Source organism: Alligator sinensis, unplaced genomic scaffold, assembly GCF_000455745.1.
Source record: "Alligator sinensis unplaced genomic scaffold, ASM45574v1 scaffold760_1, whole genome shotgun sequence".
NCBI classification, from domain to species: Eukaryota; Metazoa; Chordata; order Crocodylia; family Alligatoridae; genus Alligator; species Alligator sinensis.
In genome coordinates this window covers 2,515,237-2,537,188 of record NW_005841989.1, presented here as the reverse complement: position 1 = coordinate 2,537,188, position 21,952 = coordinate 2,515,237, and the positions used below count along the sequence as shown (strand labels likewise).

At 50.8% G+C, this 21,952-nt stretch overlaps 1 protein-coding gene across 2 annotated transcripts in view; it reads left to right on the top strand.

The window, feature by feature from the left end:
* DCPS (decapping enzyme, scavenger) overlaps positions 1-10,781 on the top strand; it is a 73,985-nt gene extending 63,204 nt beyond the window's left edge. For both annotated transcript variants that reach the window (XM_025201272.1, XM_025201271.1), the window contains 2 exons: positions 3,877-3,987; positions 10,323-10,781. In XM_025201272.1, coding sequence (XP_025057057.1) covers positions 3,877-3,987; positions 10,323-10,589 — 378 coding nt within the window. In that variant the 3' untranslated portion in view covers positions 10,590-10,781. The remainder of the gene's footprint in view (positions 1-3,876; positions 3,988-10,322) is intronic.
* Positions 10,782-21,952: the final 11,171 nt, after the last annotated feature.

The window sequence follows — 21,952 nt, the reverse complement described above, 5'->3', positions numbered from 1 at the left end:
TTCAGCAGGTTGCACATCTGACTCGTAGACTGGAGAGATTCTGCCCCCAGAAGAGTAGAATGACATTCTTTGGGTCACCTGCTTTGTGGGAAGTTCAGGGATGTGTATTTGGGAGAGGGGAAATTGATGAAGTTAAGAGTGTAAAAAGATGATATACTCCATCTCAGAGGCCTAGGCTACCAAATTAAATTAAAGAAGCTACACATGGCTCCCAGTAGGACTGTCAAAAAGTCTCTGAGACTAGGAGTTGGAAGCCTGCTTAGTAGGATTGTGTTCCAGTAACTTAGCACTTTAATTGAGGATGATGCACATACGGACCTTTTTAATTATTTGAGGCTGCTGGATTGCAGGAAGAATTAATTGTGTGCTTGTTTACACTTTGAAATCCTTGTTCGTGTTGGTGACCTCAATATTCTGAGAACAAAAGCTGCTGATACTACTCAGACTGTCAAGTGTTGAATCTGCATCATCTACCCATCCCTCCTCCCAACCTCCCACCCATCCAGCCTACAGAAAGGATGAGAGGGGAACTATTTTCAGGCTTCCTCTGGCTAGAGCCATCTGTAATGTTGCATGCTGGGTATGAGAGGAACATCTGAAGCAGTTGCATGCTGGATAACCTTCTCAAAGGCATGTGCAAGTAATGAGACTTCTGGGCTAACCAGAAGTGTCCATTGCCCTTTGGCCTGCCCAGTTGTGAAGATCAATCTCTCCCTGGTGGCTGGAGGCTTGCATGGTTTATAAGCCTTTGTGCTTCACTAGGCATGTCTACACCTTCATTAATGCACTGTAATCTACACTCCTGCACATTAGCACAGATGAACAGATTTTTTTATGATGCTACTGTGCATTGGACTAAATCTACTGCCCATTAGCACAGGCTTTGCCTGCCACTGTAATGCGCAGTAGAATTAGTCTTCTGCACATTAAGTGTCTTGTGTAGATGCACCCAATGTGGACAAAAGACAGATTTTAGGGTTAAGACATTTGTGTTTGACACAGGCTGACAAATAGAAAATCTAAGGTTTGTAGGGCTGGATGCTTAGCTGGTGTGAATGGCATAAATCCATTGATTTAGTGGGGCCAGCTACACCAATTTATGCTAACTCAAATCTGGTGGATGGTGTGCTCTGTAAAGTATGATTACTCCTTCCCTACCATCACTGATTCGTTACACATGTCCATGTGACTAACTTTTCTCCAACTGCACGATCCTCATTTTTAGACTGAAATTGTAGCTCAGCATCTGTTCCAGCCCACCAGCATCATGTGGGAAATCCCAGGCATCCAGTTCGGGACAGGAAGCATCTCTGATCATCCCTTTCAGCTGCTGAGGTTTGGATGAGGAGGATCCTTGCCAGGCTGAGCTTGGTGGGAGAAAAGCAATACCCAGGAAATACAGTAGCTGTTTGTGCGCTTGGACCACACAGAGGAATGAGTTTTAGTTAAACATGTGACAGAAAGTCCATTTTTGGCCTTCTCTGAGTGTTCATTTCCGTCTCGAGCCCATGGGAGCCCTGAGGCGTTGCCCAAAATGCTCTACATTACATCACCCCCAGCCTTTTTTTTAAGCAACTGGCTTTTTTATTTCAAACAGCCATGTACAGATGTTCCTCTGAGAAGAGGGATACTTGCTTTTCTTCTGCAATCATACTCTGACAGAGAGCCCAGGGTGATTTTAATAAGACACAATAATTTGCTGTCTTCTTCAGGAGCTGTGGAGTGCGCCCACAGTGCTAACTGGCCCAGTCTGAGGATGACAGGGTTAGGTTATGAAAATCAGCTTGTTCCTTGGAAGCCAAAAGATGTAATTGAAAGCACTGTGCATTTGGGTGTTTGAACAGGCATCCTGGGAGCCATCTTCCCAGCTGTTTCAGAATAGACAGGCTTGCTTTTAAATGTGCAAGGATGTGCTTGGTCTCAATTACTTGTTTTCTGCGCACATTGATTGTACTCTTTGAAAGCAAAAAATGATACATGGATGGCACAAGCTGCAGAACTGCAAGAAGGGAATGTTAATATAAAGTCAGAAGTCTGTTCCAGAAGCAGAGGAAAGCTGAGATAATGGGCTTATTAAAGCAACCTTCTGCAAAGCTTTGCCGTCAGAGAACAAAATACACACACAATCAGTAGGGTTTGCAAGGCTGCCCTTCTGGGACCTACGGCTATATCAACAGTTATCAATATGTGGTATGCATGCACGTGCTGCTGTATCACATCTTCATGACATGATTTCATTGCTAGGCCAGCCCTTCAGAAAAGCAAGAGCAGAGGGACCTTTTGTGCATGGGAGGTCCTTTTGTGGGACCTCCATGTACTACCTGGCCAAAATTATATATATATATATATTTTTTTTAATGTGCAATGATTTTTTTACGTTTGTCAAACATTTAATGAATAAAGTGTTTTGGGAGATGCCAGAAGTCTATCTGAATTTCTCACTGTGTTGGTATTGCCAGTTGTCTGACTAGCTCCTAAGAAAAGGGCTAGTTATTTATGGAACCACGAGGATTGGAAGCTGTCCCTGTGTATTTGTAATGCCGCACAGAAATATGAAAACTTTTTATTCTAAAATCTAAAGTTTATGCTTTTGCCCTTCTGAATTCTTAGAAAATCCCCTTGTTAACACCTGCGTAGGAAGATAAACTGCTCTCTTGTCCTGCAGGAAGGCAACCACTTAAACACATTAAAAATATTTAGGAATCTAGATTCTTGACTTTTCTTCCAAATTCTGCCGTTGGCTTATGCTGATCGTAGGCAATTTGTGCCTCAGTTTACCTGCCATTAAAATGGGAGTGATGATACTTTGTCTAACTCCGTGCTCAACCTTTTGGCCATGTGGGCCAGATGAATGGAGCAGGGCCAGTCCACTGGCTGGATCTAGCCTTATGGACCAGGATCAGGCCCTGGGGCCTGACACCCTGCCCTGAGCATATGAAGTGGGCCCTGAAGGCCATGCCACCCCCACATGCTGGTTTTGGTTCCCAGGGGCCTGGCACTGCTGCCTTCTGCCCCAGCATGCTAGGATTGGGCCCTGGGGCCCATCACTGCCTTTGCCCAACCCTACATGCTGGGATTAGGCACCTGATCCAGCACACAGAGACTTCCCACAGGTCTGGAAATTTGGTGGTGGGAGAGTCATGTCACTGTTCACTCACTGCCAAATTTTGGGCTGGATGGGACTGAAGGCCAGGTTTAAGCACCCCTGGTCTAACTCATGGGGGTATTATGGGACTTGATAACAGGATTTTAAAAACTGTCTTTGGGATATGTAAAAGATGCTCTAAGCGTAACATATTATTCTGAAAGTTGGCTTAGTCTGCTAATTCATTTAAACATATTGACAAAAGAAAAGAATAATACTGAAAGCTGGAGGAATGTGTAGCAAGTGAAGAAAGAGGAAAGGAACTGTATTAGTAAAGAGTTGATCCTACAGCACCATGTAATCCCTTCGATTTTATTCAGGTGCTTCATTTACTGTACCAAAGGGGTCTTTAAAGCCTGTAGAATGATGAAAAACATATTTGCAAATACACTTAGTTGTGGGGGGAAGGGAGAGAAGGGAATTCCCCTATTTTGGGGAATGTTTAAATTGTGGGAGAACTCCATTCAGTAGAAAATTATTCCCCGGTGGTTTTGTGGTGGGGGAGGAAAGAAGCCTAGACTCCATGTATTTATTTATTCCAGAGGTGTGCTATAACCAAATCTAGGTGCCAGGAGATGATAGATGATGATGATAGTCTGCATCCATGTGGGTCAGGGTTCCATTCACAGCCCCTTTAGCATGGTTGTTTCTGTGAAACTCTAAGGTCTGGTCTCTCCAAACTGCTTCTTACACCTTTGAATTTGAGCCTTTCTAATGCCCTGTCTCTGCAGCTAGATGACCTGTATTTGATAGCCATCAGCCACCGGCGGGAGATAAAATCACTGCGGGACCTCACCTCTGAGCATCTGCCTTTGCTAAAGAACATCTTGCAGGAAGGGAAGGTAGGTGCTATGATGACTGTGGTACCTGAGCACCCCTCAGGGTCTCACTGTACTGATGCAAGATCAATTTGCAGATTGCCTTAATTTCTGTCAGCAGGGAGCAGCTGCCAAATTTGCTGCTCCCGCTGGCTTCCCAGCAGGAAGTCTGCCCTGTTGTCATGAGAGCCATTTGCTCATGCAGCAGACTGGGGAACTTGTGGATTACAGCAAGGGGGGTTCAGCGTCTTTGCATGGGCGGGTTTGTCCTGAATGCTTTGTACCCAAGTCCTTATAACCCTGGCAGGCATCTTACTTTGTAGACCCCACCTATTCTGTTGGGGACAGTAACTTAACTGTAATGATTTCTCTGTGGTCAGACTTCATTGACAAAATGAAAAGTGACTTTCCATGTGAGCAGCTGCTGTCCATAATGTCACTGACTGCTGCAGCATGATGCCCAGCAGCTGGACCAACATGAAAACACAAAATGGAGGAAATGGTTTAGAGCAATGGTTTTCGACTTGTGGTCCATGGACCCCTGGGGATTTGCAGATTGTCTAAGGCAGGGGTGGGCAAAGTATGGCCCACAGGCCAAATCCAGTCCACCAGGCAATTTCATTTGGCCCATGGGTGGGTGCCTGCTAATTCACTGTATCCATCCTGGCCAGCCCTGGGCTGCCCCTGCTGTTCTTACATGAGGCTGAGCCCTGCTCACTCCCGTGGGGGCAGCACACAGTGTGCTCCCACCCTTGTCCATGGGACAGCCCTGACCCTGGCCCCACAGGTAGGTCAGCAGCAGCAGGCAGGGGAAGTAGTGGTGGTGCTGGCAGGTGGGGGGGAGGGGAGAGTGGCAGCAAGCGGGAAGAGTGGGGGGACAGCGAGTGGGTGAGAAGGTGGGCAAGTGGCAGGGGAAGGGTGTCAGCAGTGGCAGGTGGGGGTGGGAGCACCAGGTGGGTGGGCGGGGGGAGTGATGGTGGTGGCAGGCAGGAGAAAAGCGGCAACTGGATGGGAGCTTAGCACCAGGGCCAGCAGGGGCCCAGGGCAGGGCAGCAGGAGTGTGGAGCCTGGGGGAGTGGGGTCTGCCTGGCTCTATCTCATGGGGCTCAGGTGCAATTCCCGGGTTCTCCGCCCAAGCCGCACACCTCTGGAGGAAGCCCTGTGCAATGGAGCCAGCAGCCCAGCTCAGCTCAGTGTTATGTGCAGGTCATGGGGAACAGCAGGGAGCTCCATGTTATGGAGCCATGTCCTTCCCAAATGGAGTACTTCCAGGGACAAAGGGAGGGACTTATGGTGGCAAAAGTGAGGGGTTAGGGATGAGACTTGCATTCCCAAGATGGCAACCAGAGGGCGGGGCATCTGTCAAGGGCCAGGGTTACCCTTGCGGCCCCCAGGAGCTCACTAAAACTTGTTCAGTGGCCCTCCAGCCAAAAGAATTGCCCACCCTGGTTTAAGGGGTCCATGAAAGATGACTATGATCAATCAAAAGTATGTGAATACCCACTCTTACAATTCAAAGGGGCTCACACCTCTTTTCAAAATTTTTTAGGGGCTGTGAATGAAAAAGGTTTGGGCTTAATCTGAAAGAATCCTCTCTGCCTGGCATGTTCTCGCCCACTCCAGGGGGTTGCAGTTCCAGTGCGGGGAGGAGAGGTGTTTGTGAGGCTTTCAGGGGATGAAAGGATTTAGGTAGATGTTAATGACATGCATCTATTGTCATTCTGTACACAGCATTAGCCCTTCTGCGCACCCATTATGGGTCTGTTTATTAACTACCTGGTGCTACCTGTGCGCATAGAGAGAGAAATTAGTAAACGAAAAGAGGACTCTACATCCTGCATCACACTTGCATTTTTATGCACTAGAGGCCAGATGAATGATAGGAGCCCTTTGAACTGCATCAGGCAATAGGAAGGGCTCTCTGCCTAGGAAAGCAGCAAGTCTCCATAGGGCCATGGAAAGCTTTTCCTGATTTCCTCTCCTCCCCAATTAACCTTCTCTCATACGACATGAAGGAGAAGTCTGGATTCTTTCTCCAGCCTGGTTTCATGTCTTGAGTCAGAACTAGGCTCTAAAGCAGTCATTCTTGACCTGTTCAGACTTGAGGCATCCCTTAGAAAATGCCTGCTCTTATTTTTAACTCTTTTTTTTGCCTACAGAAAAAATAGTAAAGCAGCTTTTCTATTTCAAAGTGCTCAGAACGAAATCCATAGTTGCAGTCTATTTGAAATCTCTGGGTTTATCTTATAGATCATATTTGTAAACCTAACAACAGTGCTGATATTTTATGGCATCCTGCAGTACGCTTAAAAGGATCTCAAGGCACCCCAGGGTGCTGTGGCACCCTGGTTGAGAATCACTGATTGAAAGGCTCTCCGGCTCTGGGACTGCCCTGCATGAGCTGTCTGAACTTCCATGTTCTTTGTCTTGCACAAAGAACATGGAACCCAGGGCTGAGCTGCAGCCAAAGGGAAGTATAAACTGGAGTGGGGCATGCCGTGATCCCTTAACTTACCTCAGATCCCAGAAGTGGCCCATTCTCTCACTCCAGCTTTAACAGATTTTTTCTGAAACAATATCTTCATTTCTGCACACAGTGAACTAAACCTGTGAGCCTTCCAGGATGCAGGAGGAAGATCACTTCACCCCTGGAAACACATGCCTATAGGGTAGCACCTGAGACCTACCTGCAGCAACTGAGGCAGGAGGAGAAGTGGTGTCCAGATGAACTCGAGGTAGCAAAATATAATTTTTGACGTTGACATTTGTGTCACGGATGGCAGAGTTGCGTTCTCTTCTTTTGTGGCTGGAGTTGCAGGATCTTTCATGATCACAAGCGGGTTAGAGTTCCAGTCATGTGTTGTCCTCTTGCCAGACACCTCCTGCAGTGTAGCACCACATGTCTCCTCCTGCTGGGGCCTTGGTTCACTTTGCTGTAGAGGGCAAAGTGAAATGCTCTAACCCTGTGTCCTGGAGTCTCTTATCTAACCACTGACCCTCCTTTGTTCATGCAGTCTGACAGGGTCACAACTCTAGCAGATCTGGCTATGGTCCATCCGTCTATACATTGCAGCATCAGTTTTCAAAAGTGAGGCTTTCTCCATCAGTGCTTGTGCTGAGGGTCTCTCCGATGTTAGGACACATCCCACTTTTCTACCTGAATGGTTTTTCCCTTGGGCTCCAATTTAGATTCCCTTTTTTCATTGCTCTTGTCTGAAACACAAGGTGGCCCAAAAAGAGCAATATGCTCTTCTCCAGCTTTGGAGCTGGGTCTAAGAAAAGGTTTGTGCTGGGGTGGTCTACTTCAATGGCAGCGGCAGGGATCCAGAGGGACACTAGATTCCAGCTCTGGTCTTCAGTAGCAGTGTCCTTCTTCCCTCCATGCAGGTTCCCATGTTGTTATTTTCTGCAATCATCTAAGTCAGTGGTGCTCCTTATAGGCCAGATGAGTGTGCTAGGACTGATCTGTGGGCTAGGCTGAGCCCCATGCACCAGGATCAGGCTTTGGGGCCTGGCCCCACTCCCTCCCTGCCCCAATCACCTGAAGTGGGCCCTGGGGCCCAGCACCACTCCCACACACTGGGTTTGGTCCCCGGGGGCTCAGCATCACCACCTCTCACCAGGATTGAGTCCTGGGGGCCTGGCACTACTGTCCACTCCTGCCCCAGTGCACTGCGATTAGGGCCTGGTGCTCCCCACTACCTTCGCATGCTGGCCTTGGGCCTTGGAGCCCAGCATCACCCCCGCTCACATTGGCTCCCCACAGGTCCAGAAATTTGGTAGTGCCACTGCTCTCCCACTGTCAAATTTCCAGACCCATGGGGAGCCGCATGGGCCAAATGATGTGGGGCCGCAGGCCAGATTTGGCCTGCTAGCCAGGGATTGAGCACCCCTGTCAGCTTGTTGGCTGGACTGGCCATGCTAAGGGAGGATGTAGCCCAGGCTGCAATATTGCCCATCCCTTTGGAACAGAATCTGACACTGTTAGAAGAGAACACCCTTTTCCTCTTGGCGTCTGGGCTGAGAGCTCAAAGTCTGAGCACGCAGTCTGCCTTGGAAACCAGGTTTTTTAGTTGGAGCCAAGTGAGTGCTTCACCAATCCCTTGGAAAGCCAATGAATCCTTCATGGAAACTGCTTTTGGCCTGGGCCGTCTGAAGCTCCTCTTCTGTTCTGTTCCAGCTAAAACTGTCATGGCTTCAAGTGCTGACACTGAGAGCAGAGCTTGGCTGGGTACTGCACATCCCTGCACAGCTGAGTGGGCCACCAGTGGAGGCTCTTGCTGCCACACAGGAGAGCTGAGCTGGGGCGGGGAGAGGGCTGCAGGATTTAGGGCTGTGGGGAGGGGAGCTCAGTGGCAATGGACAGAGCAGGGGGCTGCAAGTGAAGAGAATGCAGCTCTCTCCTCATGCAGTGAGCCAGGGAAGCAAGTAGAAACTTGCTGTAGAAACTGCCTAGTGGAGCTGAAGGGCTGCTGCTTTCCTGCATGGAAGCTTGTCCCCTGTATTAATATCCTGCTTTGTAACCTTCTGGCCATGTCTTGCCCCTTGCAGGTGTGATACGGCATGCTCAGTACCAGGCAGTTCAGATCAAAGCAGGGTGGCAGGTTTTCCCCTTCATTGCTTTAGAAATTCTGAAAGTTATTGCTCCGGGAAAGGTAGAGATTAATTAAGAGATTAGGTGAGGGATTGCAGTGTTCCCAAACAGCCGCCTGCTGGAAGGGCCCTGACAAGCTCACTGTTGCTGTTTATAGCTTTAATTATGCTGGCTGCTAACAGGCTCCTGTAACTCACTGAGCAAAATGAAGCAAGAAGACTAGAATGGAAAACAACAAAAACCAGGAGAAGGCACGGCTGAGGGGCTGCGTGTCTGCGTTATCTAGCGTCCCGTCCAGGAGGACTTGCTGCGCAGGCGTGGAGAGTAGACAGAAGCAGCCCTTGTTCGTAATGAGCCAGATCCTGGCTTTGGCTGGGCTGGGCTGAACCTGAGAGTGCTGGAGCGGCTCCAGATTTCCATTGTCTGTATTGAGGTCAGAATCAAGTCCGTAATTACCTCCCTTCTTGTCCTGAGAAGGTGTTGAGCCATGCTGCTTTCCTTCCTGCCTCTGAGGTATTCCAGTCCACTGGGCTGATGGGCTGCACTTTTTGATGAAGCAGGGCTATGTCTAGGAAAAGCAAAATGGCTGGGGTGGATATACCAGCAGAGTAATGGTGGGGCAGGTTTGCTGGTAGCGTGCTGCTGGCAAGAACTTCCCCATCTCTGCTGCTACAGGAGCCTCGGGCTCAGCGAGCTTGTAAGTGACCTACTTTTTCTTTTTATCCCGTCTGTGTGTCATCATACTGAGGTGCTTTTCCCCATGACAGGCCCCATCCCCCCCCCTTTACACCTGTCTCCCCTGCTGCATCTCAGCCTTGTGCTTTAAACATTAGATAATGGCTCAGCCACTCAGACAACATTACGGACTCGACATCTGCTCTTGGAAATACTGTTTTGCTGAAGCAAGCTTTTCCCTCCATCTGCTTCTATAGCCATTTCCTTGATGGTTTCATTGCTTGGTATGTCTGAACCAAACATCGATCTCCACCCACTTAAATTCTTCTGCAGACACATACCTGCTGGCCAGTGAGCTTGGCTGGTGACTAGCTCTTGGACAGGACTTAGCTGAGAAAAGCTTTGGGTGTCTGTCTCTCTGCCTCTGCCTGGCTCATAAATCTTTAGTGTGCAGGTGGCCTCTTTCTCTGCTCGGGGTTAGCATTCTCACAGGCACCGAGCGCAGTGCATTTACAGCTGGGCAGATTGTCAGCCAGAGCATCTGGTACTGCATGCCCCTGTCCTTCAGCTGCCTTCTGGAAGAGTTTGAGAAAGGAAAAAATATGCGAAAACATAGAAGAGGATAAACTCCTTTTACATGTAATGAAACCCTCATTCCGTCATTCACAGACAAGACTTGAAACTGGAGCCCTGACCCCTTCTGGTCATTTTAAAGGTCCCATGGCACTTCTTCTAAAGCACAGCAATTAATTCTTCCTGTCCCAGCTAAATTCCAGTTGAGTAATTGCATTTTACTACTTAAATATCACTTTTTGCCCCTTGCAGTTTCATCTGGGTTTGGGATTTGCATTTCCTATGCTAAACTAATATACAGCACAACACTTTGATGTACTCAGCTACTATGTTCCACCCCAGAAGTGACTTCATTTCACTGACTGTTTCCTGCAGTCTGGAATTTCTGTCCTGAATGTTTTGGGATCTGTAGCTGAAAGGAATTATAGTAATGTTGCTTGATTTTTTTTTTCCATTCACTGTCGCAAAAGACTAGGCTGAGTTGCAGATTAAATTCCTTCCCTTCTTCCTTTCCCAGGAAGCCATATTGAAGCGCTTTGGGGTGGCTGGTACTCAGCTGAGGATATACCTGCATTACCAGCCGTCCTACTATCACCTGCATGTGCATTTCTCTGCTCTGAGCTACGACGCGCCTGGCATCTCAGTGGAGAGAGCCCACCTCTTGACAGATGTGATTGACAATCTGGAGCTTGATCCCCAGTACTACCAAAAGCAGGCACTAACCTTTGCTCTCCGGGCAGATGAACCCTTGCTGAAGAAATTCCAAGAGGCAGGAAGAGCTTGATTTCAGAGACTGAATGTGGGCTGGTAAAATCCCTTTTTATATGGATATGTCTGTCATTGACTTGTGTGGGGGTTTTAGTTTTTGTCATTGATTTTTTTTTTTTTTTTAACTTGGGTTTTGTAAGAGTTGGGATTGTATTCCCACAACTTCTCCCTCCATTTTTTATCAATAAATATTGGTTATTAGACTTTTTATCAGTGTGTCATGTTTAATCTTGTCTTCTATATTCAATGGAAAACATCACCCACAGCAGCCATCACCTCTAGCAAACCTTGCCAGTGAGTCAACTTACAAGCAAGAGTATCAGTAAACCTGTCAACAGTGGCAGAATTTCAGGTTTTCCTTAGAATAAAATTTATTTCTCAAAACCAAGGTAGTGCAACATAAATAAGCCAGATTGATGAAGCCGGTCCTTTTCCTTCACCTAAAGTCTCTCCCAAGTGAGCTTCTTTTTGATTGCTTATGTAAGGACCATATGACCTGCAGACTATCTTATGATCCCTGACCAAGACCTGCCACCAAGGAGGCAGCTGATTAGTCGCCTGCAAAACAAAACCCACTTTTCAGGCTGTTCTGTGACTTAACCCCCCTTGGATTTCTTCAGCAGCCTTGAATTAAGGAAATACAGAGGTAAAGAATATCTGCTACTTCATACTAAAGGTGGGAGGCATATGTGTCTGTCCATCTGTGTGATCAGTGTAAAGCATTTTCCTTGACACAGACCACTTGAAACTTCACAGGCTACGTGTGACAGGCTCATGCCTGATGCAGTTGCCGACAAACCACAGGCATGTCCCACCCCCTGGGGTCACATCGCATCTGGGCCTATTCACCCGCTACAACTTTGTTGTTTCCACTGGGTCAACCTTCATTTGCCTGGAAGTGAAGATCATGGTTCCCTGAGAGTCCAGGTACGACTATGTTGGCATGACGTTTGTGGGGCTCCTCCTCTCCTATACCCTTCCCCTTTCTACTCGGGTATTGTAATCAGCCCTGGAGACATCTTGGCATGCAGACGTGACCTTTTCTACTATGTTAGGTGTCTGGTGAGAATTGAGACTGCGAGGATCCTGCTGGTGCCATCTATCTTCAAAATCACAACTAAACAGGTAATGTAACTTAAATGGCTCAAATGGGCTGGGCAGGAAGAACAGCAGTGCCTCCATGCTGAGCTCCCCCTTTCTTGGGCATGGGTTGGTCCGGTGCCTGGTGCACCCCTCACTCACCCATCTTCAGGCCCTATGTCTCCTGGCAGGTAGCCCTTGCATGTGTTCTTCCCACCCTGGCACTAAGCCAGGTATGGCACCATCTCATGGCCACTGTCACACTTGTGCAAGGCTCACTTTCCCACCAGCCTCCTGTTGGGGCACTCCAAGCTTTCAGGCATACTAGCTAGGTGCGTAGTGTTGGAAAACCCCCTTGCTGGGGTTCTTCACCTGTTGTCCCCTCCTAGACTGCCCTCTCCCCCAACCTGGGTGCTTGTGCACAGATTTCTGTGCATGTGGAGGGGTCCTGTTGCATCCAGGCTGAGCTGCTTCCCAACTATATTAGAAGGGACAGCAGCTGGCTGGCTCCCCAGTGCCCTGGCAGTGGGGATAGTATCCTGTGCTTCCCTGGGTGTTTTGACCTCATGGGATTCAGCTGAACTCCTTCCGGTGATGAAGTGAGCATCCCGGTTTTTCCTGGATGCTTTGGCAGCAGGATGTGTCACTCCCCCAGGTATGTCGGTCTTGGAGAAAAGTGTCGAGTCCCTTCCAGCAGCAGGGAGAGTGTCTGGACCCACTTCTGGTTTTCCATTGTGCACCCCCAGTGCCTCTATCTCCAGGCCTGCTTTTAGCCCATTGCTCCCAGGCTAATCAGTGGGGCTCTTCCAGTCAGCATGGTGCCAGCTGGCTTGATTGCAGCCCAGCCACCTGAGCCACAGTGCCGCAATCAGTTAGGTGGGGGCCTGTTACATACCACTTCCCCTCCCCCCTTTTTGCTTGGTAGTTGGGTTGCCTTCAGCTGGCATTGGGAACACATCAAATTTTGCCGCTGTGTTTAACAAGTCTATGCACAGGTGTAGAGCCCCTTCTCTCTTAGGCACTATTACTAGGGGACTGTGCCACTGGCTCCTGGATTCACGTATTATCTCTTTGTCTAACATTTTCCTTGCCTTGGACTTGGTGGCCTCATGGAGCTGTCGTGAAATCCGCTTCCAGGTCTCATGTAGTACGCAACCCTCGGGCCTGGCTATCTGATATACTACCCCTTCGGCCTTCCTGGCTTCAATGCAGAATACATCCTGATATTCTGCTACTAACCCCCAAAGTTGGTGTTCCTACTGCTTGATAAGGTGTCTCCCAAGTGTTGGCCCTTCTGTAACACCTGCTTTGTAATCCACTTTGAAATCTACCAGGCCTATGCGGCACACCACTTCAAATGGTCCCTCCCATTTGGCTAGTAGCCAGCTATCGTGTTCCAGGAGGAGGACCAGGACCTGATCACTTGCATTCAAGTGTCTCTCTTGGGCTTTTCAGTCATAATAGGCTTTCTTTCTGTCTTGGGCTTGCCTGAGATTGTCCCTTGCCACCTGATGTGCACAGGTCAGATGTTCCCGCAACTCAGGTGCTTTGCTACATGGGCCCCACCTGGAGTCTGTTGCTCCCAGCCTTCTTGCACTACGTCAAGCAGGTCCCAGGGTTGATAGCTATATACTAGCTTGAAAGGGGAATAGCCCATAGAAGCTTGATGGAGAACATTAAAGGCATCAGCAGCTGGTCCCATCTCTTGGGATCTCCCTGTATACATTTATTTAACATCACCTTTAAGGTGCAGTTGAAATGCTCAAGCAGCCCATTAGTCTGAAGATAATAGACCAAAGTCCTTAAGTGCTTTAACTGGAGAACCTCGTAGATTCCCTTCATTACCCCAGCCATGAAATATTTACCTTGATCTGTTAGGATCTCTTTGGGAATTCCTACTCTTGCTATCCATTTAAGTAATTCGGCTGCAATTCTTGGAGCCGTCTTCAAACGCAGTGGTATGGCCTTAGGGAAGCAGGATGTGTAGTCCATTGTCACTGGTATGTACTGGTAACTCACACTGCTTTTTGGGAAAAGGCCCATGATATCTAGGGCAATCTGCTGAAATGGCTTCTCCACAATGGATAGTGGCACCATCAGGGCCACCGAGAGTCTCAGTTGTGGACACCAAGCACATCTCGCAGTAGTGCCTGACCTCCTTATAGAGCCCTGGTCAGAACCGCTGCAACAGGAGTGCCTCTGTCTTGTCCCTTCCAGATGGTCCCCCTTTGGCCCATCATGTGCCAGCTTAACTAGAGGAGGCCTATACCACTGGCACTAGCAACTGTGCCACTTCCAGCTTTTGCCCTTTCCCTTTGTTAATATGGTAGAAGAGGTTGCCCCTTACCTCGAACTGTGGAGCCTGGGGTGCCTGCTGTGGCTGCAGCAGCCATCATTATGGTGCACTAGCCCTTCACTGAAGGCTTGCCAAATGTGCAGGCCGGGAGCAACCTGAGCCCTTTTCCATGCTGCACGCGGCTGTGGCCAGCAGCCCAGGCACGCCGGGTCGGAGAGGGAAGGCCATCGAGCTGGAATTAGGCACAAACGCGTATCGGTAGTTTAAAAGATTGTTTACTTACACCGAGATGGCTGTGGTGCAGGCTGGAAAGCTTGCTTGAGTTGCGGTTACAGACAGAAAAGAAAACAAAACTCGAACCTGCAGGGCACGAGGGTACGTCGCAAAGGGTTCTGGCGACGGAAAGATAAAAAATACGAGGGTACGTCGCAAAGGGTTTCGGCGACGGGAAAAATAAACCTGCAGGACTCGAACCCAGGTAGAAGAGCTCTGAGATCGGTCGTAAGGGCTCACACAAAGTTTGCTAGGCTCCGTGGGTCCTTCTGCTACACGAAGTTTGCTAGGCTCCGTGGGTCCGGTTCTCTCGCACGCGGGAAGGGATACGTCTGGACCGCGCTCGGCGACGGGGAGAGGCTAGAGGTTGATCAGACCTAGCCTTTTATACGGCTAGCAAGCCAATCACTAGCCGCCACGTGTGAATAATTTAGAACTGGCCAATAATGGGACTCAAATTAGCACACAAATGGCGGGAACTCTTTGCAACGAGCATTTCTGTGCTGCAACAAAGAAATGCACCCTGCAAAGAAAGCTTCAAATTGGCGGGAAATTCTCCCTTGCACCGGGTTCTCTTTTGCAGCAGAAAACTCCACCGTGCAAGGAAGCTGCAATTTAGCAGGGACAATTTAGCAGTGCCGAAGCACACAAAAACAAAAATCACACCCTTTGGGTTGTGACACCAAACTGCAGGGTAATTGAGCTGACCTACCCGACACTGGCTTGAGTCAATCATGTCCTCCAGATCAAGGAGGTCCACCATGTATTCAGAGCGGGTACTCTGCACCCTCTCTGGTGAACCCATCCATTTCTACCATGGCCTCTCTTTCAGTGGTCCCCGCTAGGACACTCTGTAGGACTTCTATCAAATACGGCCAGTCCCGACCAAGTAGCATTGGGCAGGGAGGGTTTTGTGAAATCCTGACAGGCATCTCGTGTGTCCTACCGAGGACTGTCACTGGTAGTTGGTGCCATTTGTAAGTTTGCCTGCTGTGCGTGCAGGCCAGCATCTTCCCCATGTTTGGGGTGCCTGCTTGGACTGGTAAGATGGTCATACTACCAGGGTCTGCACACATCTTGTATCCACCATGGCCATAAGGATGTGCTTACCTACCTGGGCATCCAGAATGACCCTGGGGTGGTACAGCTCAGGGCAGGCATGCCCGAAGCTGCAGTCCATCTTCTCCACTACGCTCTCCCCAGGCCTAGGCTCTGTATCTCAATAAGGGAACCCCCGCCCTGTGCTGCAGCTGCGGATCCCTGTGGGGCAGTGCCAGGCTGAGTGCCTGGCAGCTCCATACCAGATACACCTGCCTTTTGGGGGGCTCAGCCCTGGCTAGATGTGCTGCCCTGACTTGTTAGGGGGGTTCATCTGGGGCCTTGCGTCAGTCCTCAGCCCTCAGTGATGAGGAGGTTCTTTCACCGGTTCCATGTAGGCCTCTGTGATCCAGACAGCCTTGTTGAGGGCTTGAGGCTGATGTCATATCCGCCTCTGGAGCTGCTCCCCTAGTTACCGAATTTTTATCTTGAATAATTCTGAGGTTTGCCTCTCATTGGGCTTAAGCCACCTAGCCCCAGTATCCTTCAGAAGCTGAGCCAATGGCCAGGGCCATCAGTTCTCTTTACTCCTTTTGCCCTGGAAGTATTGATAGTGTTCCAGACACACTTCTTGCTGGTATAGTATGGCATCCTTGACTGGTAATTCAGGACCTCAGGGGATGCGTCTACAAAAAACAATTTATTGTGCAGTAGACTAATTGACTGTGCAGTAAAGCGCCACCGTCTACACACACAGGCTTCTACTGCATAGTAAATTTACTACCTGCAAATGCAGGTAGCAATTAACTGCGTCATAGTTAGTAGACATCAACCGGGAGCAAATTTGCTCCCTTGAGTTAGCCCCAGGGCCATGGGCCTTGGAGATTCTCAAACCCTGAGGCTGGGGCAGCTGTCTGCCTGCACCAGCCTGGCCTTTAAAACTCTGCAGTGACCCTGGGGGCCTGTGCCACCTGCTGCCTGCCTATGGCCACCAGGTCCCACAGCAGTGGTCCTAGCCCAGCCCCACTGTCTGCCTGCCTGTCCCAGGCTGCGCTCCTGCACTGCGTGCTGCAGGCACCTACCCAGGCCTGGCAGACCTGGACTCTTACCTGCAGTACCTGAGGGCTGTTCTCGTCCCTGACACCACACACCATCTCCCAGGGGCCTAACTGATCCCAAGATGGGACTGCAGACCTCGTTTCACTGTGGAGCAAGGCTGAGGTCCAGAGCCAGTTTGCCCAGGGCAGGCACTCCAGTGTGCACATCTATGAGGGCCTTGTAGGCTGCATGCAGGATCGTCGGCATAACCAGTTGGCACACCAGTGCTGCATAAAGGTCAAGGCCCTGCAGTCACAGTGGGTCCACATCACCAATCACAACCATCGGCTGGGGGCTGCCATCAGGAGCATGTCCTTTATGTGGTAGCTGGATCACATCCTTGCACCCTGGGACCCTGCGTGAAGCTGCATTGTGTATTCCAGCACAGGTGGCCTACCAGAGCCTCTGCTGCAGCCTGGCAGCAGCAACGACTCCTAAGCAAGGGAGGGACCCTCAGGGCACCAGGAACCTGTCCCACCACAGTCCCCTCCCCCAGTGTTGTCCACTCTGGCAGCCTGGGCCAATGCCTGCCCTGCCAGCTCAGGGTGCACAGCCCTGCCCAGGAGTCCAGCCTGGGGATGGCACCACCCACCCTGGTGAGCTGCAGCTCCTCCCCAAAGGGGCCCCTGCCCAGCCAGTCAGGTACTACACCCCTGCACCCAGGATGCTGCCGGGAGCTGCACATCTTCATCACCAGTGAGGACAGACTCGGGCCACTGCCCCCTCCCTGTCCAGCCTCTCCAAGCTCCCCCTTGGTCCCCAGAGTTCCCCTCCACAGCATGCAGGGAGGCGGGAGGCAGTGCAAAACTAGCTAGGCAGACACAGGCCTCTCACGCAGAGAAACATCAGTGCCAGTGGTGATGTCCTCAGCTGTGGGAGGCAGGGACATGCGGCATAGGCACAGGTACCCCTCCAGGCAGCAGCAAATGCTGTGGGGAAATGCAGGCTTGCCCACTGCACTGTTGAAGCTCAGGGTCCTGCACCAGGCTCTCAGGTGCACTTGGGGCACTATGGTGAGCAGCAGCAGCACATAGTGGGTTGGGCACCCCTCATTCTGCACTAATAACTCTCATTGTGCACCCAGAACGCTCTCAGCAGGGGCATGCTTGGGGTGCAAGGCATGTGCAGGGGGAGGGGGTGCCTGCCTTGGGTGCCTCTCCGGAGAGGCCCTTTTGGGGGAGGGCAGGGGTGCCACCAGCTCCAAATCCCAGTCAGCTGGGAGCCCCTCATCCCACCTCCCTGCCGAGCCTGGGCACCGTGGGCCTGGCTGCAAGGGAGGAGATGACCTGACTTGCAGAAGAAGGGAAGAGAATGGGTCTGGAGCTCCTAGCAGCAGGTGCTGCTAGGAGCTAGGCCTGTGCCAGCTGGGAAGGGGCAGAGAAGACAGGCTGCCTGCGGCAAGCACCCAGCAGCCTACCTGCTGCTGTGGAGTGAGCAGGGACACGGCACAGCCAGCATCCACCTGTGCCAGGGCCTGCCTGGCCAATTTAGCATGGTTCTTGGGCACCTGTGTGCACACAACCCCTAATCTGAGGCCAGGCAGTGCACAGCCCCCTGTATAGTGTTATCTCAGAAATGTTGCAAACTCTGCAAGCAGCTTCTTTCTCCTGCTCTACAGGTCCAGCAGCTGCACGTGGGGGAAAGGCACCAACTGCCAGCAGGGATGCGCCTTCAGGGTCACTGCCGATCTTGGCTGGGGCCTTCCATATACATTGGCTCCAGCAGCAGCGGACCCAGGACTGGACCCAGCTGCTGGACAGCTGGTCACCATGGCAGATGAGTGACTGGCAGAGGAGCGGGCCTGGCTTACAGAGGACATAGTGTGTGAGCTGGAGAGGGACTGAGAGAGCGCCCAGGAGGACCAGAGAGTCTGGGAGAGGCTCTTCGCCCTCAAGGAGAGGCACATCACCCTCCTCCAAGAGAAGCGGGCCACTGTGGAGGCCACAGAGGAGGACCACCAGGTGCTGGACACAATCCTGGCCCTGTCAGTCACCTTCATCCTGCCTACTGCCCTGCCCCCAGCTCTAGTCCCATGGCCTCCTGGCAGCCACTCACCACCCATCTGCAATGCCCCAGCAAACTTGGCTTGAGGGGCAGTGCCGCCACTTGTGGTCAGGTCTTCCTCCAGCTGCCCCCCACCACCTGGGCCTTCCCCACTGTCGCTTGCTTTGTTGGCCCTAGGACTAGGCCGCAGGAGGGGGAGCTGGCTATGCCAGCAGAGCAGCAGCTGCCCTTGCCCCCAGGCGAACCCCCTACCCACTGGCCTCACCATGTGCTCCCTTGGTGGTGTGGTCAGAGGCCAGGTGCTGGGCACCTGTCCCTGGGCTCCATCCCATAGGCACCTCCACCCCAGTGTCCCCCACCCCGGAAGGGCACACAGAGAACTGTACATACTCTGTTCAGGGGAGAGGTTGCTTTTTTGGTGGTGGGTGGGGTGGTTGGTGGGGGGGTTCTGTGGTTCGGGAGGGAGGGCGGGACGGGGTCTATGTTTGTGCAGGGGAATAAAGTGCTTTCCAGACAACTGTCTGCAGTGAGCGTGGTGCTGGGGGTGTGCAGTGGGGCTGGAGTCTGTGGTTGGCCATCCAGGTGGCCTACAGCAGGGAGTGCAGAAGCAGGTGGTCCACCAGCACCCCTGGCCCCCACTGCTGGTTGTGCAACTCACCCGGGGCCTCAGTGGGGGGCCCATCACTGCCACTGCAGCCAACACTTCTGGTGCCAGGCGTCCTCTGCCTGCTGCACATTGTCCACCCAAGCCTCACAAAAGAGCTCTCCCAGGGCCTCTCAGATGTCATGCAGCACTATGACGATGGCTATGATGATGACCTGGGGGACACTGGTCTCTGTGACCTTGAGGTGGATGGTGAAGGTGCACCAGCATCCCTTCAGGTAGTCCAAGGCACACTCCACCAGTGCACAGGTCCAGCCCAGGCACTGGTTGAAATGTTCCTGGAGGGGGTCCAGCTGGCCGGTGTAGGGCTGCATGAGCCAGGAGCAGAGTGGGTAGGCAGGGTCCCTGATGAGCAAGGGTGGGACCACCACCTCACCCAGCTGGAGGTCCAGCACCCCTCACGCGAAGCGCCCGTTCTCAAGCAGAGCTGGCAAGGCAGAGTTCCTGAAGACACAGTTATTGTGGGCTCTGCCAGCCTGGCTGGCACTCACATTGGTGAAGGCACTGCGGTGGTCAGTGATGGCCTGCAGCAAGACGGGATGGAAGTCCCTGTGGCTGTAGTAGGTGCAGTCACCACGGGGTCCCCATGCGCTGGGGGAAGCCTGTCACCACCTCCAGGGGCTCGTGAACCCGGAGCACTGTGTGCCCCAGCACATCCTGGAGGGTGCCACAGGCCTCTAGGGCAGCCACCATGGCGGTCGCCTTGCCCGTGCCAAAGAGGTGACCCATGTAGTGCAGGCTGGTGGGTGTGGCCAGCTTGAGCAGGAGGGATAGCATCCAGACGGCTCCCCAGTAGTGGGGATGGTGTCCAGTACTTCCCCAGGTGTATTGGCCTCAGGGGACGCAGCCAGACTCCTTCCAGTGGCGAGATGAGCATCCGGGTATTTCCCAGATGCTTCGGCAGCAGGATAATTGTCTGTCGCTCCACTAGGCATGCTGGCCTTGGAAAGGTGTTGGGTCCCTTTCAGCAGCAGGGAGAGCATCCAGACCCATTTCCAGTGTTCTGGTGCATGCCCCGGTGCCTCCATCTCTGGGCCCACTTTTAGCTCATTGCCCCTGGGCCAATTGGCGGGGCTTTTCCAGTCAGTATGGCACTGGCTGGTTTAATTACAGCTCAGACCCTGAGCCATGGTGCTGAGGTCAGTCCAGCCTGTTACGCTGTAGCTTCCAGAATGAGAAGATAAGAGTCAGTCACTTGGTGACCAGTGACACAATTTCAGGATTTGTGCAGCTTTCTCTCCAGATAAGCTAGCTACTGTACTTTGTGCAATTCTTACTGGCATATGAGTCTCTAGCAAAGCCATTATTGAGGACAAATGGCCCTTCCTGTTGGATTCTCGTGTCGCTTTTCTTCTCTTGGAAGAAATAGAGGGACTTTGTTTTTATTATAGGTACTTTAACCTTTGAATAACAGCTCTGGTGTGGAAGTGACCAAATAGGATAATGTACACTGTAACATGGGCAGAATAAACACTGCTTTCCTAGGGCTTTATTCATCCTGTCATCTGGTTAATTCAGACCACTCAGTTCCACAGTATCTTTTCACAGCAATCAAGTACAGAGTCTAAATATGGCCATCTCCTACCACTCTCTTATTTTGCAACAAAAATACTGCAGTTGCGATGCATCTAAATAAATAACACGTTGTATAATCTGTAATTCTACAGGCCTGTCTTGGATTCATCCATTTCCTACAGCTCAAATAGAAAACATGGAGGTCAAAAAGTGATCAAAGAGGTAGGATGCTGCTACAGCTGCTGGTCTCAGAAATGAGCATAATATTTTGCTGTCATATAGTGCTCTTTATCTATAGATCTTGGGGTGCCAGACAGAAAGAAGTAAATATTGTCTGTCTTCTGATACTGTTGTTTTTTCTCTGCCATGCAGTAGGGATTGGCTGTGCCCTTGAAGATCTGCTTCCAGTGGCATAGGAAACACTGATGCAGTCTCAGTATATCACCCTTGTATCTTGTTTGTATACATTCATGCAACATTTCGGGAACAGACATCATTAAACAATCCTTTCTTTCATCTCAGCCCAGCCCCAGTGCTACAAACCTGCCTCTAGAATGGGCTCCAAAGCAGAGCTTCTCTTCCATAGAGCTCCCTGTAACCAAATAACACCACATCATATTTTCCAAAGACTAAACATCTGTTCACAAGAATGTGGCGGATGGTAGCAGTGCAGACGTGTTATAGCAGGCATTACAATAAAGCAATCCAAGCAAACAAACAAATTATTAGATTTCAAGTCAGGAAAGATTATTTTTAAGTGCTGTGTATTAGCTTTTAATGTCAATTTTAACTTTATAGACTCCCCCTCTGAGCAACAAGTACCTCTGACAGTGCATTAGGGAGGTTAATACCTGGAACAAAAACTGATCTTTCATATAGACAGAAAGTGTGGAAGTCCTGCACTTGGCTGAAAGTTATGTTGAAACAGGCAGAGCATCTTCTGGCATGATACTGACAGCTGGGACTTTGGTCTCAAGCATCTGAAGAATCAGCTTTATCCCTAGCCCTCCTTTCATGTTCCTCCAGCTCACATGTATACATGTAAAGCCAGGTCTTCGGTGCTACAAAGACAGGCACCCTAGAAAATCCTGCACCAGGGTGAATAGAGACTGTCAACACAGGTGACTGGTATTGCTGAGGTTTTCTGGGGAAGTAATTCTGTGGAGAGTGCTGCCATTGACCCTAGAAGTCGAGGGGACATTTGAGAAGATTTGAAGCTTGTTGGCTTTAAATTTTCAGGATCTCAAAGCAGATCCAGTGTTCAAGTTGTCCTGTGTGGACTGGGGTAGAGCACTGGCCAGGGATTCTGGAGACTCTGGAAGCCAGGTCAATCTCTGCACCTCTCTGTGCTTCCCTTTCCTCATTTCAAAAAGGGGGTAATGTTTGTCCCCTCCTTTGCAAAGTGTCTTCA